Genomic DNA, 24,613 nt, shown 5'->3' with positions numbered 1-24,613 from the left:
TAAACTGAGTATCACTGCAAAACATTTCTAAACTTGAACTTTAAAACTTCATTGATTGAGTTTCTGCCTCTGATTAACCTGGTTGTCTCACTGGAAGGGATGTGCCCCTTGGTGTCCAGAGTCCTGACCTAGCTCTTGGCCCTCTGTTGGGTGGAAAAGGCAGAACTTCCATATGAACTAATGAAATCACACGTTTGTCTTTCAGGTTCAGTATTTCTTCAAGATCTTGGATAACTAGCAGTGTAGAAAGTGAAGAATCACAGGTTGGGGCATTTAGGCAAGAGTGAATCACACACATGAGGAATGTGTTCATTCTTTTATTGTCCATTGTTTCAACCTGACTTAATACAAGATCAACAAGAGCACTGTACTCCTGGCAATTATGACATATGTTAGAACATGGATTTTGCACTGTAGACAACATTTAACACCAGTCTATGGGGTACTGCATTGCTTTTTATAAAGTCCAAAATAAAGATTTATTTTCAAACAAGTGACTTTGGTTTATTTCATACATTACACTTTTTCTTGCAGAAAAAAATAAAATTGTACAACTGCATAAATATAAAATTCTTCCACCATGAAAATGGTTAAAACATTCATAAAGACACAGCACCAGCATGTGATGCCTCCAGAGACAGGAAAAAAGGAAAGTGAAAGAAAATGTACAAAGCAAATTAATCAGCCCTATCACTAGCCAAAGTGAGGGGCGTTCCAGATCTCATACACAGCTTCAGAACAGACTGGAGGACAGGGGAAAGAGGAGTCAAGACAGCATTCAGTACAAAGCACAACACAACCCATCACCTTTTTGTGTGTTTCTGTAGTGTCACTTAAAATTTAAAGGGCAGTTCCCCCATGACAGCCCACTCCACCCCCCACCCAGACCCAGGAAAAAAAAAAAAATAAAGACCTAACACCACAGGAAAAGACTATGGAGTGTGTTGAAAATGCTCACTGATGGGCCATTATCTTTGAAAGAGCCAAACCCCAAAAAGGAAAAAAGTACCATGCCAGTTTTATTCCCATTGAATATTTACACCTTGGACAGCAAACCTTGCTCACATAAAGTAGAAAACAGATACGATAAAACATGGCTTGAAAAATGACCAGAGTGTGCACCTAGAGGACTGTACACTAAATAAAATACACAAGGCAGCAATACTTAGGGGCCAGAAACACTGCTTACTACAAGTCAGTCATGGAATCATAATTTACAGTAAAAATGGGCACGTCCCAAGGCTCAATTTTTATTTTTCTTTTGTCATTTACAGTAGAATAAATATCTTGTTGCTATTGCTACACTTTAAATTTACATTCTAACCTATTAAATGCAGAAAGCTAGTGTAAAGCATAGAGATTAAGTGTAGGTCCCATACGTATGACAGTTTGTTCAAGACTAGTAGGTTTTTGTTTTTGTATCTTTTTTAACTTTTTTAAATGGCTAGTGGGAAAGATTTGTGCTTGTGATCAGCTCTTAACTTCAATTTTTACATCAAAGCGTCCCTGAAAACGGTCTTTCTCACTGTACCCAATGTTCTCACCATACGCCTTACACTCTATGCGGATTTCAGTGTCCGTGGTGAGGTTGGTGAACTGTACGGCCAGCAGGGGCTGCAGGTACTTGGGCTGCAGGAGCTTGCCGTAGTAGGGATAATACTGTAGAGGGAAACCAGGGTAGCCGCCCAGGCCAAAATACTCCACGGTTCCAATTTTCTCCTTATCTTCGTCTCGCTAAAAACCAGAGAGGAAGTGAGAGTTTAATGGCTTACATCCGGGATGATTATTTGTACTCACATACAAATGAGACTCTCAGTCCCACAGAGCAGTTTGCAAGCTACTGCTGGAAGAAATCAGTCATCCTCTGACATGCTGGCTCAAATCCCTCCCAGGAGGAGGTGAACATTAACCACTGGAGGATACGGGTACCGTATCTCACACGAGAAGCAATGACATGAACTCAGCCTGATCCACAGTAGCCTTGAGAAATGGTCATAAGAGGAGGCTGTGCTCCTCGTACGAATGGGAACCTGTAGCAAAAGCCAGGTAAGCATTTCTTCAAGCCAACACGACCTCCCAGAAATAGGGCCAACACTGAAAGAAACTCTTCAGTGTTGGCTCAGTGGATATTTTCAATGACATCTCCGAAACTTTAACTATTTGCCTTTCATTTTTCTCGTCCATTTCCTTTCTTGGTGCCAACATAAAATTGGACTGTTTGGAGATTCCCTGTCTTTATTCCGTTTCTCTCTCTAAACAGTCCGTCAGGTACCTGTTTTCAGATTTAAAGGGAGTACGCATTGATGGTTACCTTAAGAATTTCAATACTTTTTAAAGAAAAGGCAGAAACAACTTTTCAATGTAAAATTGTCAATTAAAAGAAAAACGTTGGCCTCAAGTTTTTAACACGCCATGTGAGCCAGAGAAGCACTTGTGTGGGCTAGTGCACCTCTCAGTTCTGTGAATCAATATTCCAACTGATTAAATTCAGATATTTTAGTTTCTTGTTATCATGGAGAAATTCACAGATGGTTTTATTCTTGTTACATCTTTCTGTTCTTTTAAGAAGTTGTACCCAGGATAGCTACAACTCAATAGGCTAAGGCTAATTCCTGGAAGCCGTGCGTCTTATTTCCCATATTAAAGTTTTACCTCTAATTTAAAACAATCTCATTCATTCTCCTCTCTCCCCTGCCCCCCCTCCCCCCCCCCCCCCCTCACTAACTCTAAAGGTTTCCTTACCTTGCCAGTGCACTGAACAGGCAGGACATATGGATTATACTTCATCACTGTGTAAGTCTCCAAGGACTCATTCTTCAGAGGCTAAAAATAAAACCCACATAGGTCAATAAGTTTGTAAAGAATTTTTTTTTAATTTCTGAAAAGTAAAACTAACTTGTAGCCCAAACTAGTACGCTTTGGTCAACTGAAATAACAGCCAAACACTTGAGGGCAGCAGAATGAATGATTCCCCTAACCAATCTAGGAAAGGTCATGCTGTGATTTTCTTGAAAATGCCCAAGTTTTGTGACCACTACAGTTAAGCTGTGATGCAGCCCAGTACTAAATGGAACTTCTAATGGCAACCCATTATAAGCTTTATTCAAGGACACTGAAAAGTAAGAGCCAACTCAGAAATAATGTTCTTTTCTCATTTGCTAAGGTTATAATTAGATGGAAAGGTTGGTTGACAATTCTGTTTTTATAAAACTTGGGCTTTCCTCCCAAGCCATGAATAAATGATGCCATCCTTCTTCCTTCTCCCTCAAGTACGCCTTCTTCAAGTAAAGCTTTCTTTCTTTTCTTTTTAAATCTCCAGTAGAGCACTGTCATTTAAGTCCCAGTTTTGTTAGGAAAGTCCAGTATGTAAAACAGATAAAGGTGGCATTGCCCTAAATGAAAGGGTGAATCCGTGGAAGGGACGCATAGTACACTTTGAAGATTACTGCTGTAGTGAACTATCCAAGGCCTGCCTTCCTACATCCCTGGCTCAGATCCACCTCAGAAGAAGTGTGATGAACATCCACCGCCCCCAAAGAAGTCCCTTGCTTACTCACATCAGCAGAGCACGTGAGCCTTGACATGAGATGTAATACATACATAGCCTAATCAAAGTCAGAGAAGATGGACAATTCTCTATGTCAGTAAGGGACTAATATTTTTGGTACTGCTCTTTGTTTTGGAATACAAGAAAATGATCATCTAGATTCTCAGAACTTCCTGCCAGCAACAGATTTATCTTTAAAAATATGAAGAGAAAATGCTTATTGATAAAGATGTTTACTGATAAAGAAGTTACCAGAATCTATTCCTCAGGGAGTGAGGAAAAGGGCACATCAAGTGAGATGTGAAGTACTGTAATCTCTGTAATTCCAACAACAAAAGAGTTGGGGATTTGGGATGAGGTGCTGAATCAGAAAGTGGTGATGGATAACCAAGGGAAATCCAAAGTGGGGGGTGGGGCGGGGGGGGCTGAAAAGAAAGAGTAGCTGAAGTCATCACTTTAACAGAATATCTTTATAAATATGGGATGAGACGTCAATCACAACAGACGAGAAGTACTGCCTCTGTGGGGCACAAATATCATTCAGTGTCCTTGAAGAGGAATTGCCAAAAGTGAGGGAGTCAGAGAGCCAAGATCACAACCAGTCCTTGGGACACACTGCACCAATCCCTTTCACTGCTAAATAGCTGGTTTATAATATATATAATAGCTTGGTGAAGAGTTAAGCAATATGAATATCAGCTCTCAGTGTGACATAATGGCTCTCACCATTTTTCTTCCATTCTATCCCAGTCTAAAAGGAAAGAAGATTAAAATTCTGTTGAGAGGTGTGTTGATTTCTGTAGGAGCTCCAGCCAGCCAGCCAGGAAAACGTCCATCCACCCACTCATCCATTTTTGCCTCTGGTGGCAGGATAGGAGTTTTGATATATCCTTCAGTTATGTTAATAAAACTTTTCATCTCTATATTGATTTTCTTGTAAAAATATTATTCATGGGTAACAAGCATTGTGGAAATAAATAGCATGTAATACAAAGTGAATGAGCACAAGAACCAGATTCCAGGAATAAAGTAAGTTTGTTCATATAACTCTGTATACTGCAGTCAATTCCTATCAGAACCAAAAACTACCCTCTTAATGGCAATGCTCACATGAGCAAATGGGAGAAAACTTCTGGAAGAACCCATGTGTAAAAGAAAAGGACAGCATTTTTTAATTCATGAGTTGGGGAGAGAATGAAATAAGCAGCTTTATAAAAACAGAGATAACACTATTACAATTTTTTCTTCTAATTTTAACGAATTATTATCATCCCACCAAACAGTGAGTGAATGCAATTTGCAATTTTTCGATGATCTCTAGTAATATTTACCCATTTATAAGTCACAAAAACAGCAAAAGCCAATGGCATGGTTATAAAAGTTCAACCTAGACAGTATTCAACTTCTAATTTTGCAACGAAATCTTCAGAAAAAAACGAAAACCCATTTTTTCTGATTGCCAGATAATTTCTTCAGATTGCCAGATAATTTTTTTTTAAATACTGTGGCTCCTAGAGTACCAAAGCCTGCATATGGCTATATATGCTGGGGGTTTAAATTTGAAGATATCTTTTTCTCTTTTGTTTTTAAAGAGTTTATATTATAGAATTACATCACAGAAATCTAGAACAGGGCCACAGGACTTACTTCACAATTTGGCTTTGCCACACAGAATTTCTCCAACTTTAAGAAATGAGATTAATGACCTAAGAATTTTTCAAGGTAGCTACAGAGGTTTTCAGTGTTACTCTACTTACTGGGCTTCAAAACTGTCACTGAGTGTCCTTTAAAAGTCTGTTAGAATCTCTTCTCATACCAATTAAGGACTACATCCAAGTGTGAATCTCTCATCTAAATTCTATGATTTAAAATATTACTTGCCTTAGGTTTGAAGCCCAGAACTCGGTTGAGCTTTATAATGACACATGGTTTGCCCTCTTTGTAGCCGTAAGTTTCATCATTTATTCCAGAGCAATTTCCCAACCATTCAAGCTTGAACCTGCAGACTTTTCGCTCTCCTCTTTCGTTGTTAAATTCTCCTCGCTCTTTGAGTTCGCTGGGCACATCTGAAAACCACAAACGCCATTTTCACATTGTACCGACAATTCCCTGAGCACCATGAAGAAAGGACAGGGCTCTCTTCCTTGTCACTATGACTTATTCTAAGACAGGGCTCTCCTGCACTTAACGTATTAAATGTATTATATTATTATAACCTGAATGAAGAAAGGATTTCCAGCAAGCCATCTCTCATCTCTTCACTGACCTTAAAAATGTATTTCACCAAAAGCAATAGCCAGTAAGTGACACCACACCAAAGCTTCACAGTGCTTGATGCGCAGCACATGATGTTTGGTCTCTGCCAATATTCCTCTTTCTTTAAATAATGGATGACTCTGCTATCTAGAAGACTGAAAGGAAATTGGATCTCTCTTCATGAGTAGCTTGGTTTGCACAGGTTGACATCAGCTTAGCTCAATAACAGGGACGTTATAATTAGAACACAAAAGGATTGCCAATAATTTTCAGAACTGGCAGTTTCATGATTGGATTTCTTGGAGCTATGCGGCTAATTAACATGTTAAACAGTAAAAAGAGAGTAGGAAAGAGTTGTTTTTCCTTTTCAACCACTATTCAGGGTTTAAAAAAATTTTTTTTTGAGTTTTTGTCTTCTAACACTGTGAGTTTTTACAAGGTGTTCAACTGAGAACTTTTATTGTTGCATTTTTTTATTTCAAAGCCAGAGAACATATAAATGAAAATAGAATTCAAAGTTAAAACAAAGCATTGTTCAGGAAATTGATGCAAATACTATGCAAATACCATAAGTTATATATATATATATATATATATTTTTTTTTTAAGTCCACAAATTAACTATTTTCCCTTAAATAATAAAGTGCCTCAATTCAGTCCATCTCCCGGGAAGTGATTCACTCTAATTATCTATCTTCTGGGCCTTTTAGTTACTACAGAGTTAGATGAAGACCTCATTTAAATTCTAAAGAGAAAAATTTAGTGAAAGTGTTTCTTTTAAATTACTAGATCTTTTCAAAATGACTTAAAAAGGCAATTCACCCCATATTATACAACGGTCTGCCATGTAAAGACCTGGAGTTGATAAATGCTTGAATTGAATCAGAAACTCTGGTATCACCTGATAACTCAGAGCAGCATCTTATTTTGGTAGGTATGACAACAGGGCTGGGAAATACACACTCCAGGCAGCAAGGGGGGTGGGGTGGGGATATGCGTTCCTGTCAATGGCTTAATGAAACTAAGAGCCATTCCTTTACATTCATCAGTCTTTCCCTCATCCAGATGCTCAGCTGCCTAAGACAAATTTCATTATCCATCCTGGCCAGGGTCTAAAATATGCCCTGACCATAAACCCTCCTCCATCAGTATCCGTGTGGTTACAGCTGTTCACACCAAAGGGTCATTTTGGTGAGAGAAGGTCCTGTGAACTCTTCTGTAGGGGTCAGGCGTTTGGGGGTGGGGGTGGGGGGGGAGGGACACAGAAATCTGGAAACATAAGCAATTGTATTTCTCAAAATCAATGGATGTAAGAGAATCAGATCTGTTAACCGTGGTCTTTGAGTCTGAGTAGTAAAAACAGAGATGTCTGGGAGTGTTCAGAAGTAAGGCACCTTTCAAATACAGGTCAAAGTAATACTTGAGGCTACACTGTTTGTTTCACTGTATCCAAGCTTAACCCATAAAGTCTTTCTGCTTAAAAAAAAAAAAGAAAAAGTATCTTCTCAATGTAGCCAGAGTTCAATCTTTTAATTATTTCAGGAGTATCTTTCACTCATTAAATAACAAATGGACACAGGAAATCAGAATTGACAACCACAAACATCCAAAATATGTCTACTTACTGCCACAATCTTCAAAAATCATATCATCCTTCTGGGCCAAATCTTTGTACTTCTCCAGGAACCTAACTATGTTCAGCACGTATGCCTCATAGCTCTTGGGATCATTAGGACGGAAGGCAATTTCAGTCTTTTGGATCTGAGGAATCTGTGTTAATCCTAGAGCAGGCAGAAAGTTAGAAAAACACAGAGAAAATCATGACTAGGAAGGCAGTCAACCAAGATCCTTCAAAAGCAGACTCTCCACATATAAAACATCCTTTGTTTTTAGCCTATTCTGGCTAAAAAGAATAGGTTAAATTCGTCTCTCTCATGTGAAATCCCTTCTCTGGCATTTAGGTTAAGTACCTAAGTACCAATGACTATGTCTTGATATCAAGTATCATTTAAGTTCCCCAGAAATATTTCATGATAGGCATATCTCTGTTTTATGAATGAAAATACTTTTTGCATAGAAAGGTTAAGTACCTGGCCCAAGGTCACAGAGGAGGTGGTGGAACCGGAATTCCAACCCAAGCACGTGGTATTCTAAAGCCTGTTATCTTTCCAGTCCTTCCTTGTGCATTACTAGCCAGCATCTCGTGCAGGTGGCTTTCCCTTCCCTAACTGCACATAAGACTGAGCACAGAGGTCTTCCTTCATACTCCTTTTAATCAATTAACTTATGACCACTGAAAACGCTACAGACTCAAGACTACTCAGTAGAGACATTTCTTTGGATCTTTTAACCTAAACTGGAGGGATACGGAATTTATGTCCAGTTACTATTCCTGCTTTCCATTCCAAACATACGTGGTTATTCTGAGCCAGTCAAGGGCTGGCCAGGGTAAAAATCAAAGTATGTGTACCTTGGATTTCCACTCTTTAATGGACTTTTTAGATTCTTTAACTTCTAAAAGCCTTTGTCATTCACAAGACTTCCTAGATAGATAGTTAAACAACACGACACAGCACTATCGAAGATGGGTGGAGAGTCAGTCACAATGGCATTCTATTCTAGGATGGCCAGATAAAATGTAAAATGCATGGTTAAATTTGAATTTCAGATAAACCATGAATAATTTTTTATGTAAGTATGTCATGTGTACAATTGGGAACATACATAAAAAAATTATTCATGGTTTATCTGAAGTTCAAATTTAATTGGGCGTCCTGTATGTTTATTTGCTAATCTGGCAACCCTATTTGAACCCCCACTCCCAGACCCGCCCTCTTTGTGTTGGGCACAGAAGCTGCCTCATCATCACAGCCCTCAGGGTACCTCTCGCTTACCTAGAGGCTTGTTAAACTACACGCAGCCTTGCAGGCTCCCTTGAGGACCTGCCAAATCCCCATCTCTAAGGGTGGGACTTGGGAATCTCTGCTTAACAAGCTTGAGATCCTTACGTACTCTGGGTTTGAGAACCATTGCTTTACAGCGTTAGAATCTGAGTGTAGCAGTCGTGACTCGGGTATGAAAATAATGACCTAATTCAAGTGGAACTGATGACCAGAGTGGAGTAACCATTTAGCAGCACCATTTGTGAGGCCTGGGACCAGGCTCAGTAGGGGCTGGGCTAAATGACTGTTATCTTTTCTAGTCATAAAGGATGGCTTTGAGCTTCAAAAGTAGTTAAATAATGAGTGGGGGGCCAGCCCAGAGAGCTGAATGGGCAAGTTCTCCTGTGCTTGCAGTTCCCGAGAGGAATGGAAACGATGGAGATGACAACAAGGAAGGTGAGGGTCTGGAGCCAGGCACAGAGGGTGCCCAGACAAACTACAAGTGACATTAAGAATCATCTCGGAAAAGATGACGGAGAACCTGAAGAATTTCGGGGAAAAAAAACACTGTCAGCAGTGATGGAAATGAGTCAAAGGGGAAGTAGCAGAAAACAATCTTCAGTTAAAAATAAAGGTAACTACAATTAAAACTTTTTTTTTATGATGCTCACAAACCAGAGAAAATTGTATGACTTAAGCCATTTAAATATATCCTGAAAAATGTTATTCTACATTATTAAGTTAGAAAATTGGCGCTGTGATTACTTATGGTACAAAGAGGCCACATGATAAAGATGAGAAATACGTGCAAACATGAAGTAAAATAAACAGAGGTGAGTAGAAGCTTCCACTGGGATCTCCTGCCTGAGCTGGTGTGGTAAGTAAGGCTCCCCCCACTGAAATGCAGAATGTGTGGGAGGCAGGGTCATTGCTGGTTTGAGTTGCAAACAAAACATTTAAGTCAAGGTGACTTGCCTGGACCGGGGGAAGTGCAGAGGCAGGCAGAACCAGAGGTTTAACACAACTCAGGGGGATGGGACGTTCCCCCAGAATAATGCTGGAGTGAGGAGAGAGTGGAGCCTTGAGGGAGATTCACACACAAGAGGCCACAGAGAAAGGCAGCACCGGGGCGGCCAGAGAACTCAGAGGCAAATGCCTTTGAATCTGTCAGGCAGGAGGTTTGCCTGGAACCTGGTGGTGGTGGGGTGGGTAGAAATGGACTAAGTGATGATCTATGTGCACAGAGTTAAACAGTGTTTCCAGCCTTGGGAAACAGAACGCAGGCGAGCAGTGGACAGATGAAGGGTGAAGAAGAAGAGACCCACTGTCAGAAGCCAAGAGGCGGTCTTGCCTGGTCCTCAGGAAGGAAGAAGGTGGGGAAGAACTGGCCTGCTGATGGCAGGGACGTCAGGGTGAAAAGTTACAGCCATGCCAGCCGTGGTCCATCTGCACAGCAGGTGATGCAGCAGAAAACAAAATGCTAACAAAACGTCAGGGAGCCCGGTGTGAGATTTGGAGCATCTCACCCAGCAGGTTAAAAAGAGGGAGGTGACCCTAGAAGGACCCATTGAGAGGAAACGCAGTAGGACCCGAACGGCAAGGGGAAGGTCACGAAGGTCAGTGTTCCCTCTGGCCCGGCTCCAGCCTTCCTTCCCGCAGTCCGCCTCTCACTTCCTGGCTGCTTCTGCCTCTGCACCTCTCGTCCAGCGGCTCTTCTGTCTCCTGGATGTGTGTGTGAGGACGAGGGATGTCATTCTCAGATTCCCCCAGAGAGAAAAAGGAGAGCAAAAAGCGGGGCGTGGGATTCTGCAGAGGGCTTTGCATTCCCTCCCAATGCCAAGTGCAGGGTCTCCACTATTAAAGAGACCAGGTGACACGTGTGAGACCCTCAAGCATTAGTTCCTTTCACTCAGTGCTCTGGGCTCCTTACTACCAAAGGGGTACTCCTAGTGACTGAATTCTTCAGCAGCCTAAGAGGTCTGGTCAAAACTAAATTCATGCCTACCCAGGGACTTGTACCAGCGGTTCTTATTAGCTGTGTTGTTAGTCATCTAAGATCTGACTGCCGGAAATACAGGTATTATCACACACACAATGATACCACTGGCCCGGAAAACAGTTATACACAATTGGTCTTGGGTCCACCAATTTCCAAGAGCCCAAATCCCTCAGAGAGTTTGGCTTATGATCTAAGCCCTGTCAAGCCTGTCTGTTACCATATGAGAGAAATGGATGTCAAACACATTTGGAGAATCTCTACTGCGTTCTGTACAGAGAAGCATCAGAAACTGGTGAAACTGAGAATGCGAGAGGTGAAATGGACAGTTAAGCACTGGGTCTTACAATCCTGTGACTTGCCCAGCTGGATTAGACCTTGGGCCAAGGTCTCTGCCCCGTCCATTTTCAGTGAAAAGCCCTTGGCAGAGTGAGCCCAGGAATGACACATCAACCCCAGGGAGCTCAGCCATGTCTCGCTCTCTTCTGTAGTTTCCCTCTGGAGTTGCGGAAGGATCGTAGAAGGTGTAACTAATATAAGCCTTAGTGACTATCCTTTTAAGATACTCAACTTCTAACCCAAATGTTGCTTCCAGAAAAGCATGAACCATTTGGCTTAAGGTCATGCAATCAGCTTCTCTCTCTAAACTCTCACCTATGGAGCACATACATACCTAATACCAAATAGCCAGGAGGCCACCCCACAGTCAAGTGTGGCTGTCGCCTCCTTGGTATGCCCTTCAGCTCCCCTTCCTCACATTTCTGGAAGGTCCCTCACTCTATCACCCACCACCTCTGCCTCCTGTTTTCTCTTTGTCCAGAGCCTGCTGACCTGAGAATTTCTCTTCCTGGAAGCTATCACAGATCAATCCCCCAGACTGTTGTGTCCTGGATGATCTTAATTAAGAGAGTTCTCTGATGATATTTTCTCTAAACCATTAGGAAAATTCCTAGTAATTTCTCTAAAGCAATTAGATACTTATAAGAGGCAGATGAAGGACCCTTGACCTGATACCTAAGTCCTTTAAGCCATTTACATTATCAGACTAATGGAAAAAAGGGATAGGGAGGAAGGGGATTGGATTTGGCAACTTCTTTATTATCTTGAGTCCACAGGCAAATTCCTAGTAATTTCTCTAAAGCAATTAGATACTTATAAGAGGCAGATGAAGGACCCTTGACCTGATACCTAAGTCCTTTAAACCATTTACATTATCAGACTAATGGAAAAAAGGGATAGGGAGGAATGGGATTGGATTTGGCAACTTCTTTATTATCTTGAGTCCACAGGCAAATTCCTTAAGCATGACCCTCTCCAGGGACTACACAAATCCCATCTTATTGATGGTTCTCATTAGTTGTTTTCACACTACATCAGATACTTTCAGCTGTCCTCTCCACACTGTCCACTCCTTATGGTTCTTAGTTATAGCTCTGGATAAGGACCAGTATTGTTTGCAGAGGCCAAAGACAGCAGAACACCCAATCACTAGCTTGTAGTTTCAAATCATATTCCAGGTAACCTTTTGCTTCTTTAGCCTTCTGAACTTGAACTGACATCAACCACTCTGAGCTCTGTATAGCTCAGCCCTGATCTGATCATTTGCCTCAAATTACAGATTGACCATTATCGAATAAGGCCACCTGAAAGGAATGAAATAAGAAGCTGGATATGTGAAATTTTAATATTTGGTTTTTAATGAGTATGTCAACTTCATATAAGATTTGAAGTTAAAATAATAATTTAAAAAAAACCCTTTGGCTTTGCACTTGCTTTTGAATTACACTGGCCTCTCCTAGGTTCCCCATCTCTTGAGAAAAAAATAAGGAAAACAGTCAATCTTGGGCTTTAGTAGGTGTTCAGAGCAGGAGGGGTCCTGAGCAAGTAAAAGAGGAAGGGAAAGGAAAGAGAAAAGAAAGGCTTTTCATCAAGAAAAAAGTATTTTGTTTCCAGTTAGGTTTGTAAGGTAGCAAGCTTATAATTTCTCTATCTACTTGTGAGTTTGGAGTATTTAAACTAAAATGTATTCATTTTAACCATGTAACAGTTACTCAAAGGGAATCCCAAAGCACAGCTGTTTGTACCTGTCATTTACTACATCCAATAAATCACTAGGCCAAATACTCTAAACAGGAATCCTTTTCCACAGAAACCTCCAGGAGGCAAGGAAATAAAGGTTGCCATGCACACAATACATATAAATCATGTGTCTCCTGTACATTCCAAGTAAAAAAGTAATTTTCAATTTAAAAAAAAGCTGGGGGTGTGTGATTTTACACACATGCTCATACATATCTAGGTACATATATATATCCATATATATCCATATATCCATACATACATACACATACGTACAAACACACACAAATTCTCCCCCTTCAAGTGCCACTAAGATACTCATGGGTTTTGATTGTTGTTTTTAATTTTTATTTTACCTCTGCAGGATTAATATCAATTTACCTAACAAAATACAGGCAGGGCACAGAGGAAAAGGCACCACTGTGCTTTCTGGAAACCGGTAGCCCAAGCCTCACCTTCTGCTTTGGGTTCAGCTTTTGACTGTGGCCTGTGATCGGCTGACGTCAATCGCCCTGCCTCCAGGCAGATCACATCTATGCCGTCCCCAACCCTCGAGAAGTTGCTCCCTTTGCAAAGTCTTAGCAAGATGGGTTGCTGGACTAGACTAGCCGATTTGGATGTGAACAGCCCCCAGTGTATGGAAATCTTTTCTCCTAGGCTAAATGCCACTCACACTGGCTGAAGGCCCTTCTCTGTTTATGGAATTACCCTTCATCGACATATTTTTTTTTCCTGTAGTTGTATAATCATCTTCAGGTGAGCAGAGAGAGAGTTATTTGGTTCAGAGGGGTCCATCTTAGATGCGCACAGAATTTCACAGGGACGCATCTTCGATATTTTGTATAGCTCATTATTGAACTTGTTCCCCGTAAAATAAATGACAACCGCTTTTAAAATGGGAAAATACAAATAGTCAAATCCTACTATTTTACATTAATTACGTTTTTTTCCTCCAAGGCCAAACTGATGAACATGCTCACATAGTATTTTGATTTTAGATACAAAATTTAAGTGACCAGTATGCTAAAAGCAAGACACCATATTATCCAGGATATTTGATGATGTCTACTCATGCGCGTGTGTGGGGAAAGATACTTTTCTGGTTGGAAGCCACTAGGTGATACCTCCCCGCTCCCCTTCATCTCCCCAACTTCTCTCTCATCTTTCTGTGTCAAATGGGCCCTGGGGTCCTGAGTTTCCTAGAATGAGAGCACAGAACAACACAGACATCAAGTCCAAGCCATGGTATTTTATCGCAGACATGGAGGTAGAAATGGAGGCCGTGAGGCGGGCGCTCTTGCCACTACCATCTTCCCCAAGTCCCTCCCTCAAGTGAGCACAGTGGAAGAGCCTTCCATGAAGCTTCATGGATTCATCTCCCCCCGCCCCCACCCCATCTGTGCATGAAATTCGTTACTTGGTCCTATTCATCAGAGATCTCTGCTCTGCTCACTCATCTGAAATGAGCATCTGAAGACACATTTTTCTGTGGCTCCAAGAACATTTTTAAGTTAATCAGTAAGCTTCCTGTGCGCTTGTCTTTAGACATGAAGAAAAAGCACCCACGGTGGGTGAGTTACGGAGGCCAAACAGCGAGGCTCATTGAGCAAAGGAACTTGGAGTTTGCTGCCCTCAACTGTACACCAAGCTATGAGTCTGCGCAGGAGCTTCTGGAAATCCCAGCGCCACCAATGCCAGCTCATCCACAGCTTCAAACTCTGGGAGTAGGTTGCCAGCACCCATGTGAGGGAGGGAAAAGAGGAGAAGAAGGAAATGAGCACCAGTCAGGCCTGGAGGGCATCACATATTTAGCTTGTCTGCCCATAGATCAATGGAATCTAACGAAATAGCAGAAAGACACCTTGTTAGCACGCTGAAGTAACAATTCCTCCAAAGTATAAGGAAGCCAAATGTGTCCAATTCCCCCCTTTGAAATGTAAGTGAAAGAGAGTAATATGGTATGATGTAGTGGGGGGGGAGCAGAAGCAACTCTGAGATTGATATGATGACTTCTCAAAAAATCACTGGAATGACCATGAGATTGGAATTACGATGCCTTGTATAACTTTAATGGATTTGAAGACAAGATGTTTCCCTCTCGCCATCGAGATGAAATGGAGTCTGCTGGTGGTGGCAGTGTGGGCTGCTGGTCTTCGCCCACACTATTTGTTCTCCTGCCTCAATGCTGGTCACCATCTCACTGAAATTATGACCCTTTTAAAATGAATTCTTAAATGGTACTGATGAACTCAGTAACAAGACAAGAACAAAGATGCAGAGGCAGAGAATGGACTGAACAACTCGAGGTTTGGGGAGGCAGGGAGTGAAGGGGAAGCTGAGACGAAGCGAGAGAGTAGCATAGACATATATAGACTACCAACTGTAAAAGAGATAGCCAGTGGGAAGTTGCTGTACAATAAAGGGACTTCAGCTCGAGGATGGATGATGCCTTAGAGGACTGGGATGGGGAAGGTGGGGGGGAGTCGAGGGAGGGAGGGAATATGGGGATATGTGTATAAAAACAGATGATTGAACTTGGTGTACCACCCAAAAAATAATAAATAATAAATTAAAAAAAAATAAAATAAAATAAAATAAAACCATCAAAAAATAAAATAAAATAAAATGAATTCTTCCTGCACTGAGCCATCTTTACTTCAAAGCAAAACAAAAAATCTGCCCACGACTTAGGAGGAAGAGAAAAGTATACATTCATACCTGCTTACCAGGAAGCAAGGTAGCTGGGAATCTCCCTGGACCCCCTGACTGGCACAAAGTGACCTTCATTTCATCCCACTGTGGTTCTGTGAGCATGGGGTGGAGCAGCAGGGATGGAAGAGGAGACTTTTCCATTACACCACTGGCCAGGCAGCGAGAAGTGCAGGGTCAAACCAGGGACGGGGCCTGGTGAGTGTGAGTGTGTGTGGGAGGGCACGCACGTGTGCCTCCTGCCCTCTCCAGCGTGCTGACAACCGCGTCTCTCTCCAGATCCAACACCGTTAACACGGTGAGAAGAGATGCCACTGACCACTGCTGAGGACTTATCTTAAGAGGGTCCGCCAGGAGGGAAAGCGTGGCAGGGGCTAACCCAACAATGGTGGGTATTTTAGAGGGAGAGATTACAGAATCAACACACTGTCACTTAAATGTACCTGAACATTTTTCTTCAACGTGTTTCCTAACTCAACTTCTCCCAAACGCTTTTCACGGAATGCTAAGATTCTATTACCTTCATGAAAATCTAAGTGTACAAAGCAGCTCTGTTATATCATCCAAAGCCAGAAATACTGAATTCACTATCCAAAAAGAAGAAGCTGCTTCCAGTGAAATGATAGGGCTATAAAAATAGAGGTGGCTATTAATAGCCACCCCTTTACCTAATGCCACTAGCTTAGCAACTATAAAGTACTATTCACTTTACATATATTTATCATCTCTTTTAAACCCTACAGGTATTATTCCCATTTCATAGATGAGAAAACCGAGGCTTAGTGAAGGCTAAGTACTATGTGGACTGATGGATCTGTGTCCCACTCAACAGGACGGACTGTTAGGGTCCCTCGGAGCACTCAGGGAGAGCCCACAGGCTGCACTTCTTGGCAGCAAGTGCTCTGCAGACCTGGCCTCCTGGCTTGGCTCAAAGGCCACTATCATTTTCAAATTAATGCCATGTTCCTTGGAAAGGTGAGGGTAAAAGGGAGCTTGGCCTAGACTCTCCTGGCAAGGTGACAGGTGAGGGGATGATGAAAAGGAGAGACAGAGTAATGACAAAGAACCCAGAAGACAGGACGGGGAGGATGGAGGACTGAGGAAGCACTTTTCCTGTGACTCAGACCAAAGGACAGGAATGCATATTTCTAAGATGAGCCACCAGCATTCCTTTGGAGAAGTGACGGTTTGTCAGGTCAGTCCAACTGCTGTGTGGACACTAAATATAGGTCCTGAGAATGTGTCTTTTAGGAAGGGGCTGGGAAGAAGGGGAGGGAGAGAAATGGAGAGAGGGCACCTCGGCCAGAGGATTTTCCAGGCAAGGTCATTTACAAGCCCTTACTTAAAAGGTCCAGCTCTTTGGCTATTCCTTTTTGAAAGTGAAACGTCCCTTTCTGTGAAGAACATGAAGAACATTTTTAATGATATTAAAGACAGACTCCCCAAAGTTTTAAATTCGAGGACCAGTATCTAAATCTAGGAAATTAAAGAAAATGCTTGACTTTGCAGTCACCTTTGACTTCGAGTATAAGAATTATTAGAAAATGGCATCATGATTGAAAATTAGCTTTGAAATGGAAAAAAAAGAGAAAAAAAATGAAAGGTCTACACAAATTTAAATTATGACTACTAATACTACTGTAAAAACTCTAGCAGAAGTAACCATGAAAAGACATACTATGCTTTACTGTCACAAAAGCCAGTGTCCAACATGTTTCCTTAAGATCCTACATTTCACTGTACAAACCAGCATTCTTGCTTCAACATTTCCATAAATCCACCTCTTTTAGGAAATAGTTGCTGGAACCTGTGAATTATTAAGCAGGTTTAAGTCATTTTATATACTTACATGTTCTCTTTTTTTCACTTCCAAAATACCCTAGATCTAAATTTATCTGGAAATATTTAGGGTTTTTCTTACAGTAGAGGACTACTTGACTTGGGGCTAAAAACCAGTATCTTCCATCTCCATATTCTGAAGATTTTCTTCCAAGAGTCTTTCTCATGTCCAAGAAGTGGACACGATAAGCCTGTGACTGGCAGCCACACTTGATCAAAGCCGCTCAGTCCCATGAAGACAGCCTCAAGATTGTCACCTCAATACAGCTGTTACTAAACCATTGCCCAGAGAAAGTGGAGAGGGGACGCGTCATTGCCGCCACCCCACCCCCCCACCCCCGGGCGGCAGCCTCAAGGTCATTGACAATGTGAGAACCAGGAAGTTATGCAACATTTCCTCTCTCCAGGTCCTCCTGACAATGACTTTTAGAAGAGCCAGGCAGTACAATCACAAACAGAACCATCGGTTGTGGTTGCACCACTGTCTCGTCCTTCTGTCAGCGTCAGGCATGAGGGCCGTGGGTCTCCCCAGGGTGTAGTGACCAGCGTGGACACGCATGTGTACAGGGCAGATCACTCAACAGTGACAGCACCCACATCACCGCAGGGACACTTGTATGGCAGTTTGCATTGCTCTATGATAACCTCTTTGTTGGCCCAAGTTTTCAGAGGTGAAGGAGACAGTTAGTTAACCTGCAAAGAGGGCCCAGAAAGTGAGTAAATAACACTCCTGTGAAATAGGCATAAATATTGAGAAGTGAAAAGAGAGAGTGCCTTTGTTCAGGATCAAGTTGCCCGTCAATAACAGGTGGAAGAATGGACCCCTGAAGTCAGGGCTCCTCTCCCTGGGAGTAGGTGGCCATTTCAGAGCTTCCCATCATGCCGAAAAACAAGTTAACTTTTAAAAATGGGAGCTAAAGTGGTTTTTTAAAGGGTTTATCTGACTCACTGTCCCCTCAAGCAAGTGCAAACTGTGTGTGAGAGCTGGAAAGGACCTGTCATGACGCCAGTAACCAAGCCCTTGGGTGGGAGGGATGAGGAGAGCGAGGCCCTGGTCGGCAGTCACAGAGCCGGTGAGCAGCAGGCTGGGTGGAGGACCAGGGCTCTTCTCCCTCCCAGCAGAGCTGGGAAAATAAGATGTCTGCAACCCCAGGAGCTTTGCCTGCAATGCGGGTAGGAGAGCTGGCTGCAACAGACACAAGTCCCGATTTTTCCTTTCCAGGCTGGGTTTAAGACCACATGGCAGACAATTTTCAGAAGAATGCTTTCTCATTTGAAAAAGTGACACTCCTTTTATCTCCAGAAGGACTGAACCTATTTCCGTTCGTTTTACCTGGTGGGGCCACTCGGTCCTGATATGTGGGCTTAAATTCACTGATGGTGAGCAGCATGACCTGGATGGTCCCGATGAAGATGCCGGCCAGGCAGCCATAAAATATCACGTAGAACAGAAGGATCTTAACTGCAAGGAGAACAGACAGAAACAGAAAGGCTATGATGCGGTCACATGCTCAGAATGCAAGGCGAACCTTCCCAGAGATGAATGGATTTCCTCCCTGGCTTTCCCTCCAACCTGTGGCTTCAGTGCTTCCTTTTCCAACACTGATCAAGACAGTGCACCTCACCCCCTTGATCAGTGTTGGTGGGGTAAAAACAGGGGGATGGGCAGCCCTCCATTTTATAGTGCATGTGTGCTGCAGGATGGTTAAGCGTAGGCTGAATATTCAGCTAGAACTAAGGTTCTTTATAGGAAGTAATTTTATTCCCTAAATTTAAAAAAACTGTCATGAAGATCATCAGTAATATCTAGGGCTACATCTGTGTGCTTATGCAATGCGTTTCAAATATGCCAATGTCCTCCCTTAGAGACCAGCGTGTCCTTTGGTCACTTATCCCTTGACATTTCAATATTACAATCCAGGCTCTGCGGCTGCTTCTCTGAACATTCAAACGCCTGTGAGTTTTTCTGCCGAGAAAGAGCAATAAATGCCAAGAAACCCAGTGAAGCTCTCCTGACCAAGTACATTGTCTTTCCTTCCAGGGGCACCAAACAAAAACAAAAACAAAAAAGGAAGGAACTGCTATAGTGAAAATGGCAAGCAAATTTTTATTTCATCTTCTGCCTGGACTCAGACTAAGGGCTGACTTGATAAGCTGCGTTTTCTTTTCCCCATAGTTCACAGGATAACAGAATGGAGCCAAGAAACCAAAAAATAACAAGCCTGGAAGCCCATGCTCCGGAATGAGGCTATCAGTTACTGGTTTACAAGGATTACCTCCCTGATTAGCCACATAGTATCAGGCTGTACTAGGCATCGCCGGGCAGCCCTGTGCCAGCCAAACACTCAATGTGAAGGCAGCAGTGGGAACAGTGAACCGTAGGGTTATCAAGTCTGAAACATGACTGCACAAAGGAGCCTTAGGTTACTTCTCAAAACGTTCAGATCTCCTGCATTAAATGCTGGGGTTCTTGGGGGAAAGCAACAAAACAAAAGTATTATTGAAAAGAAGTCTCTCTGTGTGTGTGAGCTCTCTGGGGGGTGCGGGTTGGGGGGGGCGGGGCGGGAGGGACAGAAGGAGGGAGTGGGTTCACTGTGGCTGAAATCGGTCAGGTTTGCTTTCTCTGTACATTTAAAAGCTCAACTTTCCTATCAGCAAATAAATAGTTCGAGGGAAATTATACTCTAGAGTTGTTAAAACAAGCAAAACACACATAAAACCACACCAGAACACTTAATCATAATCCTTTTTCTCCCCTATTTAAAGAAAAGGGGGGGGGGGCAAAGACACAAGCAAAGATAAGGAAAAATAAAAAGACTAGGATCCAGAACTACAGCTGCCCAACTCAATCAGTGCCTCCCCGCAGGACAAGGGTTAAGTGCTGCATTCTGTATCCAGGCAGCAGTAGGCAAATGGCAAGGCTGTGACGTCAAGAGAGCTGGAAAAATTTTCCAGTGAATGCTCCTAAGAGGTGCAAGAGTTGGTATAACATGGTCAGAAAGAGAACTGCTGTATCCTCTTTTTTTGCTACCCCCACCTCGTCTTGGCGCTCTCAGCCTAACCATGGAAGCATTTTTATACTCATTCTTTGGACTCCAGACACCTAATCCTAACAACAGGAGGAGGTACATAATTGAGCCTACGATTTAAAATACAAATATAATTATGGAAAAACGACTCATTTTGCAAGCACCCTGATTAAATGTAAGGAGATACAGCCTTTCCTATCTGCCCAACACTATACCCTAAGGGAAGTGAGGGATTTTTCTCTTTTGCTCCAAGATGTTACTTAGCGTTTCCCCTGTTGGTGCTGTGAGGTCACTTGGTTACAGTGGACGATGCAGGTGTGGCGGGGCCTATACAGTGGGCTCACTGACACACAGGCTCAAAATACACCGCTGAGCATACTGTACCAACCAGCCAGGGTGACACAGAGGGTAAGCTTTAGAGACTTTTTTCCTTTGAAGCAATATTTCTTTCTTTTAAAAAATACAAGTAAGATAGAGGTTTTCTAGTTAGGAAGAAAAAAAAAAAAAAACAAAAACAAGTACCCTTCAAAAGGTCACAGGCAGAAGGGAAAATGGCATCTGGGCCCAGCGGTAAACATAAAAACATACGAATGCCGGTATTAACTTAATAAAAAGGTAGAAATCACCAGGTGATTTGTGTGCTGCGCTTTCTCCAGCAGGTGACAGGCGAGCCTCCTGCATCCAACTTGGTGAAAATCTACCTACAAGCAGAACTGAACCAAGGGCAACCTGCCCTGGTCCCAAGGGCATCCATGTTGGGCCCAGTGCTGGAAAGGTGGCATTTTCTCCATAGGATACACAGCTGCTGCCACTTTCTCTGCCTATGAGAGGCTCTGTCATTTCTTACATTGCCTGAAAGGGGTAGACATATCAGTACAAAATAAAAACTGGATTTTTTAGCCCAGCACCCTACCTGCACCTTGGAAAATGGAAGGAAAGATGAGATAAGAGCACCAGTCCTAATGTCTGCATTCATTAATCAGTGTATTGACACTTTGCTGTATGTGGTATCAAGACACAAATATCAACACACACACACTCTCTCTCTCTCTCTCTCTCTCATGTGGAGGTGCTGCTTTATAAAATGTCAGCTTACAGAACAAGTCATTCCATACTGCCTTACCCTCTAAAACAAATATTATTCTGGACTTGGAAGGAGGAAAGAAAGATATTGTGTGAGAGGGAAAATCACTAGAGGGCAAATTTTACAATATGCCTGGAGTCAATGCAGCCCCTGGCCCATGACGAGGCTGGGGTCAGAGCATCATGGTAGGAAGCTCCAGTGAATCTGGGAGAAGGGGGCCCATTCTGCAGTGCACCCCTCAGGCCTCACTCGATTGCCAGGAGTTGCTAGGAGATGGCCCAGGCCAGGAGCTGTTCACCCTACAAAACACCCAGAGTTCTTCAGGCTTTCCCTTCCACATTAAGAAAACACAGAGAGCTATTTTTCTGTATGAGAAACTATGGCAGTAATCCCATTGAAGAAGAGAGTCTTCCCAAAACAAAATACGAAATACAAGTTAGAAGCCATCCCTTTAAAGACCCACATTTAACATGGCTCAGGGATACCTATGCTCCTCAACACAGGTATGGGATGAGGTTTCACCTTGACTAACCTTGAAGTGTGATGCATTATTAACCCTTTACTTTTCAATCAAGAGAGACCCACTACAGGCTGCATTCTTTTTTCTCTACAAAAATCGTATATTCCACCTTCTTCCATTTCAAAATGTCAGCCAAGCACTATTTCCCTGACTCATTCTCCTGCCAACGCTCACATATCCTTCCAATCAGGAGCACCACATCAGCACCTACCCAGGGCTCCCTTAGTGGCTGCAGTGGTGGTGCTGGTGGTGTCGATGATGGTGATGGTGATGCTGGTATTAGAGGAGAAGGAGGGGGCAGTGATGCGGGAGGGGGGAGTTCCCTCCCTCCCTCTCTCTTCCGCAGTCACCACTCTTAGAGATTTGCCTACAACTCTGCCCTTCAAAATGACCTTAAAAAGAAAAGTCATCCTTCCCGTGTAGAGAGGTGGAAGACAAATAAGGTACCTAATTTTCAATGGGGAAAAAAAAAAGTCTATCCAGCCAAGCAACAGGCTGCCCAAAATCTTGTAAGATAACCTGCTTCTGCCTTTGTGCTATTTATTTCCTACACTAACCCTTCACCGTAATCAACTCAAGCTCCTGATTCTGCATCTCTCTCTGTGTAGACACTGAAAACAACCAGACCTTGCCATGTTTTGGGGCCAAGGCTCAGAAACGGAGTCCTCACATGGAGCTTCCTGGGCCATTTCTGGGCTGTGACTCCAGGGTAGGTCATCGGGGGAAACTCTGGGCAGCGCTACGAAATACCGCAGTGGATGGATTCTGCCACCACTGCCGCCGCCCTCCCTCTCCCCCGCCCCCCCCCGCCTTTTGAGGTACATATTTAGAATAGAAGAAAGGTGCTATAATACACAACCTCGCCTGCATTCGATCCGATTACTCTCATGCGGTTCTCGCTGAGCCTCAAATCTCATTTTTCAGGACTTGGGACATGACTATAGGGAGAGACATACCCAGTCTCCCACTGCCTGACCATTCCCAGGACGGAAACGCTCAAGCGATGCTCGGATATTCTGCACATTACCAAGACCACTAAAATATACACAACCTTCTGCCTGGCGCGCTCCCATCCCCACCCCGCGCCTAACCCGGGGACTCCGAATTCCGCACAGGATGACAAGCCCAGGCCGGCGCAATCCGCGCAGCGCTCACCATCCGACCCCGCTCCGCCCTCGCCCGCGCGGAGCGCGCGGAGCGGTCCGCAGGCCCGGCGCCGGGGATGCGCCTCCCGGGAAAGGCAAGGCGCTCGGGGCGACAGATGTGGACCCCGTACTTACACCAACTGCCACCGGTCCTGCCCAAAAACTCCTTCTTCTCGGAGTTCCAGATGAATTTCTTCCAGCTGCCCTCCTCCTTGGCTTTCCCGCGGGCCATGGTGGCGGGTCAGCAGCTGCCGCGGGGACTGAGGGTGGGTAACTGCGGCGTGCGCCCTCGCGTCCTCCCCGGCGGCCGGTCGGCGTCCCCGGCCTGGCTCTGCGCAGGCTGCACCCGCCGCTGCCGCTGCGGCTCTCAGAGTGCCAGACGCGCGGTGCAGGAGCAGAGTCAGGAGCGGGAGGAGGGGGAGGCGGCGGCGGCGGCGGCGGGGGCGGAGGGAGGAGGGAGGGACCGCGCACGCTGGGCGGCTCCGAGCCCCGCACCTATTGGCGAGCGCACGGCCGCCCGCGGGCTCTCTTTGGTCTACCACGCGCTCCTCTTGCCCTTGGGGGTTCGGGGGCTTCCCGACCCCGCAGCTGCCGCTGCCGCTGCCACCGGGGACGCGCGCCCGGCCCCCACCTCCTGTGACCTCCGCAGAGACAGGCAGGGGACAGGAGAAAGTCAGAGGGAAGGACAGACACACGGGCTGCGGGCCCAGGACACAAGCGCCCGCCACCAGCCGAGAAATTGGCTGAGAGCGCACGCCCTACCTTTACTATATACCGCGCCGCGGCGGCCGGGCGCCCCGCCCACTAGCGGCCCGGCGGGCCAATCGCCGCACGGGGGGCGGGGCCGAGGCCCCGAGGGGGCGGGCACGGGGCCGGCACAAAGGAAGCGCGGCGGCGGCGCGAGGGGCGGGCTGGAGAGCGGGGGCGCGGCGAAGGGCGGGGGGAGCGGCGAGCCGGGCGCGGGCCGCAGCGCAGCCCCCTCCTCGCTCGGGGCCGGGCACAGACCCGCCCTCGCCGCGGTGCGGTGCCCTGCACCTGCGTCGCCCCGCGCGCGGCAGCCGCTCGGGGACCCCGGCCCGGCTGTCCCGATCCAGTCCCTCCCGTGAGCTCCCGGCCTCCCTCCGCCGCAGGTCCGCTCCTCCTCGGCCCTGGCGGGGTGGGGGAAGGTCACTCCGGGACGCCCGAGAGTCAGGGACTCTGCCCAGCCCCGCCCCGCCCCTGCGCCTGCACCTGCCGCCCCCTCCGCGCTCCCCGCCGCTGCGGTTGTAGTTCCGGCCCGTCCCTCTCCTTCCAGGCCAGCCCAGCCCGCAGCCCCGGCTCCTCGCGGCCGGGCCGCGCTCCTTGTGGGCGGCCCGAACCACCTCAAGCAGGACGATTGCCAAACCCACCCAGGGCGGCAGCCCGGATCCGGGATTCGGAAGGGGTGGGAGGTGCAGGAGACCGACCAGCCAGCCCCCGGGGAGTCGTTCGTTTGGAAACCAGTCCCACTGCCTGGCGGTTCACACCAGTCTAGACCCGGGCGACAAT

The 24,613-nt window shown here is 44.9% G+C and overlaps 2 protein-coding genes across 5 annotated transcripts in view; one reads left to right on the top strand and one right to left on the bottom strand.

Annotated features, from left to right (window-relative positions):
• NME7 (NME/NM23 family member 7) overlaps positions 1 to 493 on the top strand; it is a 237,183-nt gene extending 236,690 nt beyond the window's left edge. For all 4 annotated transcript variants that reach the window (XM_057729094.1, XM_057729093.1, XM_057729092.1 and 1 more), the window contains one exon: positions 206 to 493. In XM_057729094.1, coding sequence (XP_057585077.1) covers positions 206 to 238 — 33 coding nt within the window. In that variant the 3' untranslated portion in view covers positions 239 to 493. The remainder of the gene's footprint in view (positions 1 to 205) is intronic.
• On the bottom strand, positions 305 to 23,830 carry ATP1B1 (ATPase Na+/K+ transporting subunit beta 1). The gene is made up of 6 exons (XM_057729100.1): positions 23,222 to 23,830; positions 18,642 to 18,770; positions 7,429 to 7,584; positions 5,429 to 5,613; positions 2,743 to 2,823; positions 305 to 1,734 (listed from the first exon to the last, which is right to left on the bottom strand). Exons 1-6 carry the CDS (start codon positions 23,316 to 23,318, stop codon positions 1,471 to 1,473), a joined length of 912 nt encoding a protein of 303 aa, XP_057585083.1. The 5' UTR covers positions 23,319 to 23,830; the 3' UTR covers positions 305 to 1,470.
• Between the last annotated feature and the right edge of the window lie 783 nt (positions 23,831 to 24,613).

The sequence above is a fragment of the Hippopotamus amphibius genome, chromosome 3, assembly GCF_030028045.1.
Source record: "Hippopotamus amphibius kiboko isolate mHipAmp2 chromosome 3, mHipAmp2.hap2, whole genome shotgun sequence".
Taxonomy (NCBI): Eukaryota; Metazoa; Chordata; class Mammalia; order Artiodactyla; family Hippopotamidae; genus Hippopotamus; species Hippopotamus amphibius.
The sequence above is the reverse complement of the archived record's forward strand: the minus strand, read 5'-3'. Positions and strand labels throughout refer to the sequence as shown.

What these genes read in the sequence shown, in the direction of transcription:
- ATP1B1 (XM_057729100.1), bottom strand. Translation starts at nt 23,318, where the DNA reads ATGGCCCGCGGGAAAGCCAAGGAGGAGGGCAGCTGGAAGAAATTCATC. An exon ending in CAGGACCGGTGGCAGTTGGT is followed by an intron (nt 18,771 to 23,221) that starts GTAAGTACGGGG and finishes TTCTCCTTGCAG; the next exon opens with TTAAGATCCTTCTGTTCTAC. An exon ending in CTGTTCAGTGCACTGGCAAG is followed by an intron (nt 1,735 to 2,742) that starts GTAAGGAAACCT and finishes TCTGGTTTTTAG; the next exon opens with CGAGACGAAGATAAGGAGAA.